The sequence below is a fragment of the Ciconia boyciana genome, chromosome 1, assembly GCF_034638445.1.
Source record: "Ciconia boyciana chromosome 1, ASM3463844v1, whole genome shotgun sequence".
NCBI lineage: Eukaryota > Metazoa > Chordata > Aves > Ciconiiformes > Ciconiidae > Ciconia > Ciconia boyciana.
This window is the reverse complement of record NC_132934.1, coordinates 192486354-192507055: the sequence shown is the minus strand read 5'-3', so window position 1 is coordinate 192507055 and position 20702 is coordinate 192486354. Positions and strand designations below refer to the sequence as shown.

General features: G+C 35.8%; 1 protein-coding gene across 14 annotated transcripts in view; it reads right to left on the bottom strand.

The window, feature by feature from the left end:
• The window catches only part of POSTN (periostin), a 37849-nt gene extending 17836 nt beyond the window's left edge, over positions 1-20013 (bottom strand). For all 14 annotated transcript variants that reach the window (XM_072850321.1, XM_072850323.1, XM_072850327.1 and 11 more), the window contains exons 1-12: positions 19840-20013; positions 18289-18387; positions 11422-11486; positions 9976-10133; positions 9171-9335; positions 8184-8330; positions 5466-5607; positions 4074-4286; positions 3777-3911; positions 2755-2903; positions 2077-2213; positions 1195-1325 (exon numbers count right to left, since the gene is read on the bottom strand). In XM_072850321.1, coding sequence (XP_072706422.1) covers positions 1195-1325; positions 2077-2213; positions 2755-2903; positions 3777-3911; positions 4074-4286; positions 5466-5607; positions 8184-8330; positions 9171-9335; positions 9976-10133; positions 11422-11486; positions 18289-18387; positions 19840-19961 — 1663 coding nt within the window. In that variant the 5' untranslated portion in view covers positions 19962-20013. The remainder of the gene's footprint in view (positions 1-1194; positions 1326-2076; positions 2214-2754; positions 2904-3776; positions 3912-4073; positions 4287-5465; positions 5608-8183; positions 8331-9170; positions 9336-9975; positions 10134-11421; positions 11487-18288; positions 18388-19839) is intronic.
• Positions 20014-20702: the final 689 nt, after the last annotated feature.

The window sequence follows — 20702 nt, the reverse complement described above, 5'->3', positions numbered from 1 at the left end:
GACAAAAATAATAGACCTGATAAACTCAATCTTAGTTAATAAAATAACTATATAATCCAATAAAAGCAGAACAATGCAATTTATCCAGTTACTTCAGTTCACAGCCTTGAGACAAGCTTCATTTCATTTTATAGCTATCTAATATTAGTTGTTTAAGCTACCTGTTAATTGACTGTTAGTCACTAGAGCCACACCACACTAGAAGGTAATTTAGACCACTATCATAACTTTAAATGGCTGAAGAGATAATTCAAATTCACAGCGCCTCATTAGTGAGTTAAAGGCTGTATAGAGCTGGACTGCTGCTTATCAATGCTCTGAGCTGGACTTTTTGAAGCCATTAAGGATTCATGGGATTTGGCTTCATGTCTTCGAACTTTAATCTGAAAAGTGCAGGAATGGAAAATGTGACTGACCTTGAATGTGGGATTCAAACCAACCACTCCTCCCACACTTGTGCACAGGCCAGATTCACATTATTCTCAAATAAACTAAAAATATTTATAGCGCTGTGGCCACAGTCTACCCCTCTAGTGGGAAATTCTGCAGGAGATTTGAAGTATTCACTGTGCATTTCTTCTCTTACGGAAATAAAGCATGACAGTAAAGAAACTAATTTTAAATCTTGTGAAAAATCTATATAAATCCAGAGTTTAAAAGTGTAAGAGGGAAAGAAATTACATAAATTGGGATTTAGCAATATATATACAATATTTAACTTGTAGAACACAGGTGATATCAGAGAACACTGGGTGGAGGCAGAGAAGAGAAAGGAAAGGAAAGATAGGAAAGTCAATACTACGTATCTTTTAATGCCATGGTCACAACTAGAAAAGAAATGTGATAGAAGAGACTCTTCAGTTTAAAAAATCTATAGCAAGGTTTAATGATGAAAAGTTGAAGCTAATTAAATGAATGCAGACTTTAACTTGGAAGGTAAGTACACCTTGGAATAATATATCAAATTTATTTCAAATATGTCAAATCAAATATTTAAATTCAGGTTGGATGCTTTTTTCCAAAAAGATATTTTCTCTATCCTCCAAGAAGGAGTTAATGTAGGGAAGTCCTACAACCTGCTCAATGCAAAAGGTAAATTGTTTTATCAGACATCGTTTGTGTAAGAGATGCACTAGCCACCTTTCCCATTAATTTTACCTTTGCTTGTATTTCTAGTTTTCTTATGTTACTTACTTATCAATATATCCTTATCGTCATCAGTCAAACCTTTAAAGGCATCGTTAGTTGGAACAAACAGAGTCCATTCTCCAGGCCGTGACAGAACATCATCTAGATCTGCAGCTTTCAGCAGACTGAGGAAAATGCTGTTTACAACAAACAGAAAAAACACAAATACATTCTGTTGAAGTGTAGTAACTATACTTGGGTCCGGGCACTCAGTCCCCTCATTTTTTCTGATAGTGTAACAATCTCCAAACACTCTTACTATTTCCCAGAAATAAAGACAGTGGAGGAGGAAAATGAGAAAAAAAAGACAGTCTTAAGAGCAGAAGACTGAGGAAAAAGGATTTGAGAAAAAGAAATATGGGCAGCCTGGATCAGAGCAGAATTCATTGAATAAAAACCCTACAGATCAAAGAGATGAAGGGAGGATGCCAAGGGTAGTTGCTTTCTCTAGGCATATTGAGATACTTGCAGGAAGGGGACAGAAATATATACTGGAAGGGTATGCAATCATGCTGCACCCATATGGAATTGTACTATTCATTAATTAACCCTCCAGACTCCACTGCATTTATAGCTCTGGATGCATCATCCAATCTCTTTTGTCCTTTTACTCCTCTCATTCTGGTGTCTTACTGACTCCTATGTGCTGTAAACAACCATTCTAGCATAAAGTCTGGGAGCCTTTTCAGCATACAGCTGGAGGAGAACACTTTTTATTTTTTCTTCCCCCCCTCCCCCCTTTTTTTTTTGAGGAGGTAATAACCCCTTCCTTGCCCTTCCTGCCCCCCAAAATGCAACAACCCACAGCCCACGACTATTTCTCAGCTGTGCTGTATATACAGTTACTCTCTGCAGGAAAATCTCAGTGCTGTCAAAACTGCTACTCACCTAAACCGCTTATCATTTCTCAGCATTTCATGCAATGTCTTTTCTGCTGGATTGATGATCTGTCTGAAGATGTGAATAAAACCATTCCTTCCTTCTTTACTTCCTCTGACCATGCATGAATTTTCAATACATACAGCCTGATTAAAAGAGAAACAAGTGTAGCTATTCACACAGTGATACACATTTAAACATATTTTACACATGAAATGAGATGGATGCATACTTCCCAACAGGCTCCTAAATTTAAAAATAATATTCATATGTATTTTCTACAGTAAATTGTGTGTTCTTGCCACGAAATCTGGTATTGCTTGAGAAACCAAAAGTAGCAAAATCTGGAGTAAGTTAATATGGTGTAAATATTTCCAAACTTGATTTTTTTGTTTCCCTTGAGAATGTTCTTAATTAGTTCTAAAAACTAGCTTTAAAAATTTGTAATTAATGGAGTGCCAAATCTGGAATCCTGTTTTGTTTTCCCAAAGAGTCTTCCATGCAAATTAAGTTCCCATCAATAAAGATCAGATTTTCATTTTTTCCTAGCTTAAAAGCTTAAAGATTTTTGCTAGATAGTCATAATGGTAAATGTTGGAGGTTTCATTCAGCTTTCTCTTTTATTCTTTCATGACTTTTCATTTTCATAGTTGGGATACATATTGTTAGAAAACCCCATTCACTTACTGTGCGATACACAAAGACTCTAAGCAGTTTCCCTCCAATTGTCTCCAGCTCTTGTCCGTTGTACAGTTCATTGAGCCCAACTTTCACTTTTATAATGTGATTCTGCAGGATCCTTTTAAGAAGGCGTTGATCCATCCTTAAGGTGTCATCTACAAAGCCATTTATATAATAATATATAGTGATTTATATAGCGAATTTTCATTCAAATAAGGTTAACTGTGGATGTTATATTAAAAGACCATGGAAATACTGAATCTTTCTTTGAAATGCTTGAGTTAAGGCTTGGACAGATCTGTGTACACATAAAATGAATTGTTAAGTAGTTTCTGCAAATTGCCATTCCTTAAATCCAGACATGAACTTTTGACATAGCCCTGATTAATTACTATAAATGATACGGCAGATGATTTATCTGTGGGACTGCTCCATCTTCTGAATTACTGCTGAAGTTCTTATTACAACTTTTCCTTTCTGCATGTGCACCTTAAAACCTTTCCAAATTTGCTTCTGTGATGGTGAGTTAACACTCAAATTCTTGTGGGAAGGGCAGGATGCCCATGTGGTCACTTCTGCAAATATGCAAACGCCTGTTTTATAGTATATTTGTATCAGTTTCTCTCTGCTTTAAGGCACTGAAAAATACCAACCTTCTTGTATAATTTTTTTGAGAATAAATAAGTTGTGAATCTAATGCAAGTAATGCAAAGATTAAGGGAACTGGCAGTTCATTAATACCTTTCCTTTCCCACAATCTGTCTGTGCATATTTTGTATCTTGTTTTAGTGATATTATTTCCATTAACAACTGATACCACCAAAACCAAGCTGTGCAGCCTGGTGGTTAGGCTTGTTTTGACTTTCTGCATGGTATGTATTTTGAAAGGATGAAGTATCTCTATTTATCCATAGCTCTCTTTCCTTGGGACTTGGAACAAGTACTGGGGGTTATTTGGAAAACTGTCAGGGTAGCATATATTTTTGTTTATTTTGACATTTAGAACATAATCTTTTAAGGCTACTAACCTGAGAAAGCACCATTCAGAGGTGCCAAGAGAGTGTATTGGCCTTCTGGTCTTAGAGAAGATGCCAGTCCTAGCTGTGCCACCAGGTCTGTAAAAGTAGTCTGCTGGGCACCCCCAAGCTCAATTACTTGCTTGGCTGCAAATAAAGGAATAAGAAAAGTTATTTTAACACACAATTTATTCCTTTTCTTGATTTGTGTTCTCCATGCTTATCCATAACAATATATATCTGAGGGAATCTAGGTAAGATTGCAGAAAACATCTGCAGTGTAAGAAGTTTTTCATACATATCACTGACCAGAATCAGGAATTAGCACTTCATCAATGAGGTGGATAACGCCATTGCTTGTCACAATATCTTTGCGTTTCACCATCTTCACTCCATTCACAGTCAGGCTTTCACCATCACAACCAACTTCAACTGTGTTTCCTTCCAAGGTTTCATAGACAGCTCCACCTGTGATGGCTTCAGAGCACTGGAGAGTATTTAAAATATGGAACTTCACGAGAGCTGTGGAGAAAAGAGCAGGAAGTTCATATATAGGTGTTTGGACACATATATTCACATATATATATATAAAATTCACATATAAGTGTGGAATAAATCATTACATCTACACAATTTTTAATAGCTTACTAGCTTATCTAGCATATTTGCTTATTTGCACTCACAGATTTTTTATTGAAAGTTATTTATATGAGAATTGATACTATAGGCCTCTAAACAACATCTATGGTCAAAAATCTTTCGCATCCCTTATATTATGAAAACCATACTGGTTATGCTGAGATCTGCATGTAACAGAGTATATAATCAGTGACTGCAAATGATATGCTCCAAATGGACCTCTGAGTACAAAACTCTATAGGCTATGCAAAGTCATCCCCAGATTTATATTTTGTTATGCCTTACTATACAAGTGAGATTCAGTATACTACCCTCTGTGGGCACCAAAAGAATCAGCCAAAAATTGTGAAAGCAAACTGAAAAAAAAAAAAAAAAGCCACAACGAAAAGGCCATGTTATTTCAGGATTCCATTTTTAGCCATTGTCTCACACTAAAATTAGCCCCGATCCTTTTCACCATTCTCCATGGAGATACTGCACAGTGACTTAATCAGGCTATAATGAAATGATGGAGAACTTCTTTAGTGCAGTGGATCTCATAAATGAGAAGAGAAATGTAGCCTTCCATTTCTTAGTGGTCCATTACATTACTGTTCACATAACAGACCGATTCAGTTATTATTCAGTTTTACTGTAGTTCTCAGAAGAATAAGTGTGCTGACTGTTATAGTTTGTCAGAATATATAGTATAAATTCAGTTCAACTTGCAGGGCAGAACTTGCCTTTTACAAGAACATGTCCTTTTTGTATGAAAAAGCTGTTCATGAGAAAACTATGAGAGAAGTGAGAATAGAGGTGGGAATCTCTATCGAAACTAAGCAGCTGAACTATTAGAAACATCAATATGCCTATATTTTCACAGTTTCCTTTAAGCTGTTTTGGAAGCTGAGTTTTCAATGAATTTGAATCCTTAGGTAACTGGAAAAATCAGAGACTGAAGAAATAACTCCTCCTATATGTATGAAAGTACAGGTGCTTAATTTCAGAGCTACTAAGATAATGTAGTTTTTACCTCCTGATCTACTCACCTGTATTTCTCATTTGTAAAAAAAGGTTACATACCTTCAGAAGCCACCTTGTCACCCATGATCCTTTCTAAGACTCCCCTTGGAAGTCTCTCAAAAGCTTCATTAGTAGGAGCAAAGAGTGTGTAATGACCAGGCCTTCCAAGAATATCCAAGACATCTGATGTGATGGCTGCAGCCTAGAAAATAATTTGATTTTTAATGCTGGTTATTTAAAATATTACCAAAATACATTATCTGTCTAGTTTCACCTAGTGCCCACAGGTACTTTAATGCTAGACTCAGATCAGTGTTATAGAAAGATGAAAAAATGAATTGACAAAAAGGAGTAGAAAATTAATTTTGTGGGAAAAATATGTCTTGATATACCAAGTTACGTCCTTAATTTAGCACACAGTAATCAGTAAATTCTGATAGAGGTGACAACAAGGCAGAAAGTATTATTATTACGGCCTGAATTTCTAAATGAAAAATGTGAACATATAAGTTTTGACAAATTAGATCAAAGCAATAGTCTATCAAAGCTAATAATTTGCCCCTGAAATAATAAAAAAAATGTATTACAACTGTATGACTACTTTGATTAAATACAAGGAGGAGGTTTTGAATCACAACAGGAGGCTGAGGGGGGACCTCATTGTTCTCTACAGCTTCCTGAGGAGGGGAAGTGGAGACAGAGGTGCTGATCTCCTCTTCCTGGTATCCAGGGACAGGACACATAGAAATGGTTCAAAGCTGCTTCAGGGGAGGTTCAGACTTGACATTAGGAAGCATTTCTTTACCGAGAGGGTGGTCAAACACTGGAACAGGCTTGCTAGAGAGGTGGTCGATGCCCCAAGCCTGTCAGTGTTTAAGAGGCATTTGGACAACACCCTTAAAAACATGCTTTAACTTTTGGTCAGCCCTGAAGTGTTCAGGCAGTTGGACTTGATTGTCGTAGATCCCTTCCAACTGAAATATTCTATTCTGTCTCAGGCTTTGAGGTCAGGAAAAATTATCTCCAGATTTTTAATCCCTAAAATGTTACTCTGGACATTAAAAAAGTAAAGTTAAACACAATTAAACACGTTAAAAATTCTCTGCTTTCTAGTAATGAAGAAGAGGTAAGCAGTCTGAACTAAATAAAACCCAATTCAATATTTTTCAAAAAAATATAATTTCCCTTTTATTTCTTAAATAAATATTCTTAACTTGATTATAAACCTGCTCTGTACAACCTCACAATTTGGGTGTTTCCATTATTGGATTAATCCTAAAAGATAATACTATAACAATACATATTTCTTTGGTGGCTGCAACCTGTCCTCATTAGAGTCAAAAACTGAAGAAAAGGACCAATGCAGGAAAAGTAATCAAAGAATTGTGAGAATATATGAGGGATTAAAAGGGTAATATGATAGAGTATGCCAATATAAATTATGAACATATTTTCTAGAAAAAGAACGTATGTAAAATTGAACACATATGGACTTGAGTAAAGAATTTGCTCAGTTAAATATGAAATACTATTAGCTCAACCTGAGACAGAAAGATAAAGTGCATATGAAACTGGCAAACTGGAAGATGGGAATAACCATCCTAAAAGAAATGTCATATTAGAGTCTCAGGGCTGATTTTGTTTAATGGTTTCGTTAGCACATTTGCTTTTGGAGCCGAAGTCATTAAAGCAATATGAAGTGCAGAGGCACACACACAGGAATTAGCAGGTGTATGTGTTATAAACAGGGACTTCACCCTTTGAAAAGTCAGAAAGGCAGAGTGCAATGTGATGCAACTGAAAGAAAACCAAGTATCATGCTAGCATGTATCCTGAAACCAGTAAGGTTTTTTTCAAGCAGAGTTAGGCAGGTATGCAAGTTAATATAAAAGGAATAGGTAAGACCTTATCTAGGATTAGGTGAAAATGTCTCCTTAGAGTTCACAAAATTTAAACCCAAATAGAAGACATACAAGAAAGAATGCACAGGAAAAAAATCAGACAAAGAGGGCTTCTTTTTCAACTGGAGACTAGAAAGGGTTGGCTTTTATATTCCATTTTTTAAAGGGATTAAATGATGTGGTTGCCTATAACTGTCATGGACTGGATTTGAGGGATTCAGAGAGTCTTTTCCACCTTTATGTTTCTTCATTTAAAATATTTTTTTGTATTTATTGAGGACATGGAGGAAGGAAAAGGACAACAGCTATTTGCAAAACCATGGCATATTTTTTTAAACATGTGCAGCATGCAATCCTATTACACTAAGCAGACATACTTTCTAGAATAAGGAGAAATTAGAAACTTGGACAGAAAAAAACCTGCTTCCTCTCTGCAAGAAAAATCCTTCCTACATATATCTACTGGTGTTCTGAAACTTGCTATGAGTCAGGTTCTGGAATTTATTTGCATTTTTTTACCATTTTCTATCATCCATTTTGAAATTATTCTTATTTATCTAGCACCAGACACTGTAACTTATGCTCACACATTTCATTACCTCAGTGCTTAAGAGAAGACACAATTTTAATGTACAGGGATACACTCTGTCCTATTGATGTGGTCTTATTTGATTCACAAGAGAGCAGAAACAGACTCCTTATGTAAAATATACTTTGCCTTTTTATCTAGCTAGATTTGCAATATTAGCTGGAGTTCTTAATTTAATTTATTTCTGTCTCTTCTAACCCTTCTTACTTCCTGGTACCATACACAAAGAGAAAAGAAAGAATAAAAAACTAAAAGATCAGATAAACATTTTTATTTTTGTCCACCTACTCTAAAAGATGAAAGATCATCCTCGACTTCAATGAAATCTTGAATAGTATTTCCAACAGCGGTCAGGACACGATCAATGACATGAACAGCACCATTGGTAGCAATCTGGTTGCCATGGATGATCCTGGCACAGTTAACAGTTACAACCTATATTTGAAGAATCAAGCAGTAGAAGATTAAGCATTAATCTGATCACATACTTGGAATCTGATTCTTACAGATTGGCAATATATGTACTGTATATTATGTATTCACTGTTGTTCTTTCGGTTTTTATTTTAAATTTTAAGTAAAACCTTGTAAGATTTGAAAGGCTGACTAAGCTTCTGGAAAGATAGCAGCAGATTTATTCAGGCTACAGTGATTTCATATTCATGTTTTATTTCTTGCAATTATTCAGATTTGTTTTCCGTACCTGGTTAATATGGTGATTGTATTGGTTTTTACTGATGTAAACTGTAGTCCAACATAAACATTTTGATGCATTTAAGACAACAAAGATGAGTGACTTAACTGGGAGATTTCTAACATTCCTAAAAATAATTTTTTTTCCAGCCAAATAATGGATGTGTGTCCCCTACAGTCTTAAATGCTTCTACTGTGCACTCCAATTCAAATAAAAGATCTGATTTAATATTATTTTGTAAACACATGAAGATTAATAGTAGATTTTGCTCTCAGATTTATTATGATCATATATTTTGGCCACAAAAAGCTTTGTCTTTTAGGAAGACGGTTCATTCTTCTTTGAACTCTGATTTCTAAACAGCAAACAGCACAGTTCATTAATTCTCTATTAGTGATTAGGCTACACAGCAGACAAAATATCTTCAAGAGAAAATTTATTTACTTTTGTCAGTGGCAACTGACTTGCTAGATGTTAAACTTTCTATAACCTATTTTCTTAGCTATAGAAGGAAATAAAGGAAAGAGTTATGGCTATAACTGAATAATTATGTTAGGGAAAAAAAGAAAAGAGAATACTTACCCCATTAGGATAATGGTTAATATGCAATTTCTGATCATTATACATAGACACCAGAGTCATGCCATTCTTAAGATCTTTTGTCAACAGGCGCTTGTTTACCATGTGGTGGTGGAGAGCGTTATACAGTTCAATATTTACATTGTCGACCAAATTCCTGTGAATTTCCTGAAGAAGAAAGGAATTTAATTAATTAGAAGCTTGAAAACATTCTTCCAGTTGGAAACATGTACTTATTGCTTTACCTTAACATATGCTTTCAATACATTCAACAATGGATATTTCTTGTCAGGAGACACAACTTTGATACCTATTGATCTGGCTATACTTAAAAGATGCTTTAGTCTGATTTGCTTACAAATGGAAGACACGAGGTCTCATCACAGACAAGCCATTGGAGCAGCTTTGATTCAATATTTATTTAACTAAAAGCATTACTAAAAGAAGGACACCTGAATCACTGGCGAAGTACAATTATACTCTACATCATGCAATTGCTGGAATTCCTGTCAGTTTCACCAAAACTATGCTAATAACACTAACAATATTAATATTTGTCATGCAAGTGCTTAAATAAGAAACACTTACAGTTGCTTAGTACTCCTGAAAATAAATTCAGACTCTCTAGCTTCAGCAATGCATGTTAAACATGCAAATTATTTCATTATAACTTGTGTAATGTCCTTTTATATCTAAAATATCAATAGTTTCTAGTCTACCTTATCATAGACTAACTGTGTTGCAGCTAGAACATTAGCTGAACAATAAACACACTTTAACTCACGCACGCGCGCGCACACACACTTACTGAATTTAATTGCTCCCAGGCTTCATTGCTTGGTGCAAAGAAAGTGAACGATCCTCGTCCCTCAATCTCCTCTCTCAGCTTTGATATGTCAGAATACTGCTGTGTGGCGGTAGCTCCCACAATACCAAGTGTACCATATACATGATCAATAGGAGCAACTAAAATAAACATGAGATAAGAATAAACTCTTCAGTCATCCAGTTTCTCACAATCAAATCTACTTTGTTTCTTTTGGTTGGACAATAGTATTGCCTTTCTGAAAGCGTTTAAATCAATATTAAAACAATGTGCTTCAATTCCATTGTCAACATACTCAAAAACCATCCAAACACATCTGCTTGTTTGGGTTTTTTTTGGTTTGCCTAATGAAAATTTAGATCAAACAAAACCAAATATTGTAATGTTTTCTTCAGAAAATTTGTTGTGTTTTGCGCCAACCCAATCTCAAATGGGAGGCGATTCATTGAGGACAGGAGTAAATTCCATCTATAATCACAAAAATTTCAGTGGACTGGGTCTCATTTGGTTATGGTGGACCAGAATTCTTCTTGTGAGGCCTCTTGATCTTCTTCCAGAGTGTGGTTTGTGCATATATTGATTCATTCAGAGAGTAAGAATGGTCTCACAGTTAAAACACTGCTACAGGAGAACAGGATTCATCTCTCCTAATTCTAGGCATCTAGAAGTGAGGCATCTGCATGAGAGCTAATTGTTCTTGGCTCTTTTTATGGTCATGGAGAGGAACAGGCAATTCTAGAGTGTGACTGACCTCATCCTAATGTAAACATCTAAAGTGAGATTAATTCATCTAAACAAACTGAACTCTGACTTAGATATGCCTAACTATTATTGAATATAAAAGGATTACTTCAGATATAGGGATCTAAAGTTATAAAATTTATTGCTTCTCAGATTACTTTTCCCTGCTGCAATTAATTTTATTTATGTAAAACAGAATAGCACAAATAGGAGAAATTTGATTAATTCCTGTCTTCATTTTCACTCCTTCTTAGTTTATTTAAAGCCTATAACACTCTTTTAGTAAATAAGATTCAAGTCTTCTCAGGAAAAGGAATAAACAGAATTTAGATATGCCACACATCATGTCCTGATTTTCTGACCTCACTGGTATGCGTTAGGCTATTCTGGGGTGTGATGGGAATAGGTATAAAAGTTCTTCTTTGGCAGCTTTGGGAACTGAAGACTCTACCGTTCCTCTCCAATCCAGCAACTGGAAGGAGCTGGGAAATTCACCTTAAACTGCATGATCGAATTCAGTGCTGGCTGATTTTTAACTGTGTTGGCTGTATGCAAATGAAGCTGTGTATTCTCAGGCAGTAATTCTCAAAAAGAGGCAATCCTTTCTCAAGATGACCACCTTTGAAAGTGTCCTGTGTTGTAATGCTTCGCATATACTGACTCATCCATATGAAAATAAGCTTGTACCTGCAGGACATCCTCTCATACCATCCATCTTCATATAGCCAGGACAGCACTCATATAAGACAGTTCTGTGGGATATAGACAAAAGCACAATTAAATAATATACAGGACAAGTGTAAACTAATTTTAGCTGAGTCTAATTTTTAATTTTTTATTATTAATTTTTCTTTGCTAAGTACACACTCTCCAGATCTTCATCCCTTTTTTATCATTCAACCTTTTCTGTATAGACTACAAATTGGTTGTATTTTACTAAATGCAAGGCTTTTGAATTTACAGAATGACTGTCATCATTAAGTTTAAGTGCCAGGAAGGAACATGGAAGGGGATGTGGAACTCATGTAGAGTTATTAAAAGATGATGTGACTAGAACAGCAGCTGTAGAGAATTAATTTAACTGGTCTATTTTGAAAAGATTAGATGGGATTGAAGAAAGGGAAAAATAAAGAAAGTGAGCACATTGACAAAAACTGGTGGCAGCAGGGTTGTAAAGGAGAAAAAAATTCAATTAACTGAATAGAAATCAAAATGACAAAACTACATGAGGTCACCTACATACTGGATACAGGAACTAAACAGGTATTTAGGATAAGGTCCTGTGGATTGTATGGTGATAGAAAATGGGACGGCAGAGCCTCAGTTTTTCAAGGAAGACTTTGAAGAAGCTCAGGAATGAAGGAGAGAACTAATTAAGAACAGACATAAAGCAGGTTATAGAGAAGGAAGTCACTAAATACTGGATGGATGGACACAAGGGAAAGTTCATTGGTAAACGTAGTGAGGATGAAAAACAGACTACAAGAAATAAAAAACAGAGTTAAGAGACTATGTCATGACAACATACACAGAATTTAGCAATACCAGGGACCAGGAACTGTTATATAATGAATACGTGTAAGCTGTACATAACTTCAAACCAGGGCTAACTGATAATTCTATACTGTAACACTCAGTTTAGCATTGATGGTCTTATAAGATATAATGTCCTCTTAATTAATATGACAGAAATAAAAGCTCTGCCATAGATCTGCTTCACAAATTCTTCTCTCTTATACAAAAGTGCAAATTCACTAAAGTTATCACAGAGTTGATTTTGGCTCCTCGGAAGAGGGAACACCAACAAATTATACAATCTTACCAAAGTCTAAAACATAAACTTTAAGACATTAGACTTCAGATATTACTTTTCAAATTATGGTACACTGTGAATGACAAGGAAAAATTGCCATCATGGTTTTACATAATAGATTTATTTTTATAGGTGTGGCTGATGTTGGCAGTGCTAGGGTTCTGAACACTAATTCCTTTAAGTTTTTTCTGAGTCTTTACCACTACATTCCAGCTTTTAATCTGTAGACTCTTTGGTGGCAGCTGAGTACACTTCTCTCATTTTTCATACACTAAAACTGACAAAACATTAACCACATACATATTGAAATGAATAGCTTATTCAAATGAAAAATTGGACTTAAGACCTTCAACATCCAAACTACTTCAAGAGATTAAAAAATGGAAGTAGACTGGAAGAACATTAGCATTACAAAGCATGATTTTAAAAGTGAAGATTATAATTCCATAATTGACAGCAATCTGATAGAGCTGGTGAAGATTAAAGAATTTTTTTAAAAAACACAGTCTTTCATTTCTCTGTGCTATGAAAATATTTTGTCTCCTTTCCCTCATATATATATATACACGATATATTTACCCTTCTGCCATGTCCATCTTTTCAACTGAGAAGCCATATATTGAAAGCATTTGTATAGTCCTTTTTAATATAACTTTCTTCAAAGCAATTCACTGAATGGCTATTTCTTGGGAATGCAAGAATAGCATACAGTTTAGGCTACAGATTTTCTAACTAATAAGGAAATTAACTTCATGCTCTTCCTCCTTGTTGCATTCCTGCCAGAAGCTACTAAAAAAAACCCAAAACCCTGATTAAAGAAAACTGTGTAGCAGAATAGGAGTCAGAATGTTCACCCAACTGTGTGAACTGCTTTGTCATGAGAAAATATATTTTCCTTCCATGGAATAGAAAATATCTCCCTCTCACCCCATGAGCAGCTATGAAAGATTGCAGTCTTAATTAGCTTTTGGAAAAAGGAAAGAGGAAGCTGAGTTATAAGCACAGAATAAGACATGGCAAGTTTAGTCTTGCCATATCCAACAATGACACAATTAATGAAAGGCAGAAAATTGGCTGAAGAACATAGTTAAGAAAGAAAATGTTTCTTCAGCCAAGAATTACAAGATCAGTGCCTTTTTTACCATGTAACTTATTATGTACAGCCCAGGCTTTTTGTCAGTCATCAAGGGTTACTGTAAGTTTCTACTTACAGTATTCATGTTCCCTTACAGCTGACTGCAATTAGAAGGTCCATGTATCAGTTGTGCTCAAAATGTAGTAAGAAAGATGGAATGGGAGAAAAGTGGTCTGTATGGAGGATCCCACGATAAGGTTAAAACCAGATAAAACTCAGTACAAGATGCAGTTCCTCAGCACCACTTGTGTTTAGACACAGTACACAGGGGAAGTACCATCTCACACCATAAGTTATCCTCATCTGTATCTCCCTACTAGTTCAATATAAGAAGGTGCCCAAGTGAAGAAAGCAGTTACTCACATAACAAGCAATGCTGCATTCTCGAGTTTTTGGAGGTTTTGGTGGTTTTTTTTTTGTTTTGGGGTGGGTTTTTTGTTTGTTTGATTTGTTTTTGGTTTTTTGTTTTGTTTTTTTTTTAGCACAAAGTTGTTCTGACCTCATCCAAAGTAGTATATTCCAAAGGAAAAAGGGGCAGAGCAACACTACCTTATGTCCTTGTTATTCTTGGCTAACAGAGCCAGTTTTCAGTTTATTCAGATCAGCTCTGTGACTCATCTGTTTCTACTCCTTGCTGGCATGGAGATAAAATACTGCAGAGAAACAGAGGAAAGACTTCTGGTCCAATAGCCTTTGATTTTAGCAAATCTTTAAGTTGCATCCCAATTGGAAATTTACAGCAGTGGATAGGAGGTGTGAATAATAAAAGTATTCTTAAATTAACATTTTATAGATCATATATGCAAGTTAGGGAGGACTTGTTAACATGGAGATATTAACATGAGAAGAGCCATTGTCCTTTGGATTAGCATTCTTATTATAGTAACCTCTTTAGTCATGTCTGCATTTCTGTTTTGAGTACACAGGGTATAAAACTCCCATTAACAGCTAAGATTAAGTTATAACAGATGCTCTATTACAGCCACAAAAAACCCCTCAGGAGTTCTATGACTTAACTTACTCTCATATGCACTGTTTTCCCCCTCTAGCCTTGCTCTGTGAGTGCTTGTACAATGGTAAGAATGTTAAAAGAGGAGGGAGAAGGTAGGTGATAGTTTTGTGTAGACTCTCATGCCCAAATCCACCCAGCCCCACTGCTCAATGACTTCCTCTGGTTGGCTGTAGCAGGCTTCTTGCTTAGGGCCTTACACAGGCTCTGTAAAATGTTTTACAGCTTACATTCCTCTAAATTCTAGTCAGTGAAGAGAATAAAGTCACCACCTGACTTTAGTTCAATGAGTCCAAACTGCCTATTGCTTCAAACTATTTTTCCTGACACATGAAGGTATCTATAACTGCGTAACTCATTTTATTTCTGGTGCTCAGCAAAGTAATGAATACCCTGTCAGATTTGTGCTGAGAGCAGACTTTCTCTCATGGGAAGACATGACATCTATCTAGGAATAAAGCCACAGGAGTAGGTTGTTTTCCAAAACTGACTTTGAGAATATCCAAGTTTCAGCCTAAGTAATTTTCAGAAAATACCCTTTTTCCCAATGTGTCTGCAGTGGAATAAAATGTAGTTCCAAAGAAGTCAGTGGTATGGCAGACTTTACTCAAAAGGTTAAGTATTTTGGATGACTTGCAGCATGTCCACAGAAGGAAAAGGGAAGTCAGTATTATAATGCCACCTGGAGGATAAGGAAAGATTCTGATAAAAACTATAAACCTATGGGTCCTGAAAAAATTGAAGGTAGAGGTGGGGCAAATGACTACACACAGTCTAGTTTGACTGGAAATTGATCATTATTACCATCATCAAATGCATACAAATCTTCAATTTGTATGAAAAATTAGTTCTAACCTATCTAGATTTGCTTATAAAAAGAAAGCTAAAATCAAAATGGGAGAGACTGGTTAGGATTCCAGACAGTCAATTACATTCCAAAGAAAATTCTGGGGATTTAGAATAATCAGATTGCTTGTCTGGGTAGGATGTTCATTATGATTTGCACTACATCCACTCTGACTTACTGCTGTTACTTTCTTCCACCTCCTTAAGTAAGTAATTAGTAACCAATAAAGTTTACAATAGCAGAAAGCTTAGGGTGATAGCTTGGCCCATGAAAATCAAGTCTTTTCCTCAGCTCTGATGCAGCCATGGTATCATTCTTCATGTCTAGACTGACTTAGAGTTGAGACTTCAAAGCCATGGCAGTGCTTGAAAGGCAAGACTGTGTGTTGGAATCAGTGTCTCACTGTATTGGAAGTATAACTCAGCTCCATTAATTTATGGTATGCTGTCAGAGCACTGAAAACATTTTCTCAGACACAAAGTGGAAGAAAACTTCATCCTACTACATCTTCCCTCAATCTTTTTCCTAAGGATCCTTTCCAACACTGTGTTATGACATGTAGCATCTTTCAGGAATCTCAAAAAATGCAAAGCCTCTGACACCCAACAGGAACAGTAGAAACCACAATCCAAGCCCATTTCAGGTCCTTGCCTGACTACTATCTGATTTATATGTCTGATTTTAATAGTGCAAAAATGGTTATTGGAGGCATTTTTCTCAAGTAAATAATCATTTAGGAGTCTTAATCAGTTTTACATTAGTAAGTATAGGGATCATGCTCAAGAAGAACTATGAATATAATTGTTTGTCAGCCAGGACAGCTGAACCAGCCGAAAAATGAAACAAAATGTAAAGCTGGCTTTGAAGAAAAATGAAAAAAATAAATAGGAAAATGATACTTTTAAAATTATGAATGTGTCATATATTTAGATGCATTGAAGAGAGCATGAGAGACTCTAGCCATATTAGCACTGCTAGTGATGCATGCACATTCTGCATCATTTTTTGTGGCCTCCCATTCCCCAGCACAAACCCAGATTGTGCCTGCATCTAATTCTTTGTCAACATAGAATTCTTTGACTTTCTGTAAAGAACTGTTCAATGAATTTCATACAAGTTTACAAAGTCTTATAGCTGCAGTTTTAACTTAAAAGTATTCTGTTTGTAAAAGCTCACTTGGATTCAATGTGAGCTATGTGCAATTGTTTAAGTCAAATATATCCTTTTTTTTCCCCCAAATTTATCATTGTTTCTATATTTAGAAACACTTTTTTAAACTTGAAGAATGGACTGGAAAATGTGGATCCTATTTACTCATGATTTTGACAATCAGGAGAGTAAAACTATGACTAAGTAATTGCAAATTGTCAGTCACTTCTTGTTCAAGCTCTTCTTTCTAGTTATTTAGTGAATTATTGTTGATCAGAGAAACATTTTCAAGATAATTTAAGAGGTTGTTTACAAAGGGAGTCATCTTCGACTGGCTCATGTTGCTAACACTGTGGATATTTTTATTCTATATTAACCTCTGTTAAGGAATCCTTTAGCACAGAAACAAAAAAATCTCTATTCCACTTTACACTGACATCTAAAACAGTGGTTGATGTTCATTAGGAAAGTTTTAAGTACAAATCTTACTTTAAATGGAGTTAAGTTCCTCATACATATAATTTGCACCATGTCTCAATATAACTTAACATCTTTATGTCTTAGGGCGTACAATCTCTCAGTGAGTATTCAAATTGTGTGCTTCAATATTAATTGGGCATTTGGAAGAGTTTTATAGGCTTTCAGTAAGAGACTCCTAATACCCTAAGACAGAGTTGCAATTGGAGCCTGGACTCCCTGTTCACTCAAGCCTTTCTGAAAATTTCACCCCAGACCTATTTGGACCCTGTAAGAGAATAACGGGAAAATAAAAATAATTATTTCCTGTGACAACTGCTGAGAAATTTATCCAAGTAATTGCACAACAGCAAGAGAAAATGTGGTACATGAGAAAAAAATAACTTTATTGTATTTGGTAAACAATGTCAGTCTCTGTTAAATTACTTAATTCTAAGTGAGACAAGCGGGGCAGACCAAGTTCAGGTCTGGAGGTTTTGTATGTGTTCACACTCTGAAGTTGCTCTATGGCTGACGAAGCAGTAATGACTGACATTTTTGTCACAGAGAAGGCAATGACTTGTGTTCTGAGAAGTGACAATTGAAATATACACACAGATTCCAAAAGAATACCAAACTCACGCAGATTTAATCTGTATCCACAACCATATTCTGTTTTCTTTTTTTCTTTGTGGTGAGGTGTGGTCTGAGCACACGGCTCTGCTGGGTAGTGCTGAGCTTTTTTTACAACTGGCCTATTAGGTCCCTCTATGTTTTTGGGTAGGTCACCTAACCTCACATCTCTGTGTTTAAAATAGAGCTATGAATACTTAACTCAGAGAAGTATTGCTGAAACTAATACTTTGAAGCCTCTTAAATTTAAAAAAGACTCTATACTATGCTGTCATTTTCAGACTTTCCACTCCTTTTGTGATTATTTTTGGCAACAATTATTGGATCTGTTATCCAGGTGGTTTTAGAAGCAGCTAAAGAGAAGCTGTAACCCTGTAAAATTATGAACTGAATTCTTCCTGTGTTTGCATTTGAAACAAAGTTAGTTTGTCTCTGAGAAAAGGAGAGTTTTCTAATCGTACCTTATATTATCTTAATGAAGGGGGAATAGTTTTGAAACAGAGCATACTTACGCTTTCTTTCCACAGATGGCTCCCTGGTACCAGTTTCTGCAGGTGCTGAAGTATTTCTTTTTTGTTCCCATAACTTGCTGAAGGGCACAGACATTTGGGCTATGGGTGGGAGCGAGAAACATTTTAAAAATAAGTTTCTGTACATCTTTGGAAAAGTTTTATATAAAATAGCGGCAAATACCATTTCTGTTGAGCAAGAGTAAGAAATGAACATCTGGCTTCAGTTCCCAGGGCAGGTGTGTTTTCAAGCAACCACAGTGCAAGCTCCCAGGAGTGCTCAGCTGGGTTCCTTGGCAAGCCTACCTTCCCAGCAGGGACAGAAGATTCCCCTCCATTCTGGTTTGACCCTCTGTCTCTGATGGGCAGTGATCACCAGCTGTGCCTAGTCAAATCTCAATATGCCTTACATGTCTCCCTTCCCCCTGCAAAGTGAATTAATTACCAGCCACCAGGGACCGAGTTGTGAATACCATCAGGCTCTTTTCATGAAAGTTTTTGTCTTGTACAGATCTGTGCAGCTGAAGGTCATGGGGAGATAGGGAAGAAAAGTGCCTTGTTCTTTATGTAGAAGGAAACCCTGTCGTCTGTAAATCAATAAGCTATTTTGATTACCAACCGTTTGGAGTACCGCAGGCACCTAAGCAAACATTCTGGGAATTACTGGGGACCAAAGGGTAAATTGGCATGTAAATAAAAGAAGTCACAGATCTCAAGTGAGGAATATTTTTTCCTTAGCATGCTAGTATACAGAAGAGGAATTTCTTAAGGGCAAATTCCATGGAGCAGAGGCATTTTGTTACTAATTTTTATACTTCCACAATTAAAAAAAATCACCAGTTCAAAAGTTAGAACATGTAGTTTACATCAGTGGGAAGCCAGTTAACTTTTTTATTTGAAAAGCTCAGTGTGTGTGTAGCAGGCAGAGGGAATTCAACAAAGGAAGATAGGATGGTAAAAATTTCTTATTCACAGAATGTTTTTTACTTAAGAAGACTGAAGGAAAATACATTTAGACACATGTGTCTCCCTGACACCAGCTGTTCAAATTATTTCCATGTCTCTGAGCAGCCTGGCTTGTAAGTATTGTCTTTTGGATACCCTGCCGAGCAGCTTGCCACATTGCTCTAGTGGGAACAGAAGTTCTACGAAGGGCTCCCAGTATATATTCCCATGTTAGAAAACATTTAAATAGAGTTCATCTATTCAAAAATTTGAAAACATATGTTATACATGTCTGATGTCCCATTACACTGTGAACTGTAATTAACTCCAGTGATTCTAAAATGCATGCATTTTATTCACTGAGAAGTGGTGATTTTAGATTTTTCCTCATTTTATAATGTTTAAAACTATTCTGTCTCCTTTTGAAACTCCCCAGAAAGCTTTTTATTCAGGAACAATTCTTGTAAAATTAATTGAGAAAGAAAGTTCTACTTAAATGATAGTAAGAGTTCATAGTGAAAAAACACATTTAATATAATGTGAGAAGAAAGGGGAGAATAAAGATTAACAAGCTCCCTTTTAAAACAGAAATAAAACCCAGTTACTTACCCTTGGTCGCGTGCCCTTATTCGACTATGAGTTAAAATCTTGTCATAGTGAGCAGAAGCAGCTGCTTGTTCAAAAGCAGACAACAAAAAAGTGGAAAAGGTGAATAAGAAAAAGATCTTCATCTTTAGTCCTCTGTTTCTGGCAAGTCTAGAAGAGAAAACTGGCAAAGGGTTTGGAGAGCTGACAATTTATATACATGTTGGAAGATGGTGGGAGGGAACCACAGGATCAACCTGAAACTTTGTACCACCCTCCTTAGAACAGCAGCTTTCACTGCCAGCTTCAGTAACCTAAATTAGTACCATACATTAACCATATAAACAATTTTTTTTAATCCCCGATTGACTAATTTCTTCCTTAGAACAGAAGGCTTAGCATTTTATTCTGCTGACACAACAGCAGAGAAAGTTTGAGAAGTTTAGACTTTGACTTATGATTCGGTATTTATAGCACTGAAACATCCAGAGGTTGTGATCATTGCGCGTGGTTTTGTTCAAACCCAGAGGAAGATGTAGTCTGTTCCCATAAGAACTGCACTGCTTTCCTTTGTTTTCCATGTCCTTACAGTTATCAGCTATGAGCTGTTTAACCAGTGAAGCTGATGAAAGTTCCAAACCATACTATTGTCAATAACCTGGAATAGCATTTTTGTCTTGAGAAAAAAAAGCTGTATTAACACACATTTTGATTATGAAGTAGTTACACAATCAAATGCAGTACTAGCTTAAATATTCATTTTAATTCTAATAATAACAGTTGCTAATACATAATGCTTTTATTCAGATCTTTATATAATCATATAAAAATCACTGAGTATCTGAAAATTTGAATATATACCTTTCTATACTTAGTAGTCAGTCCTT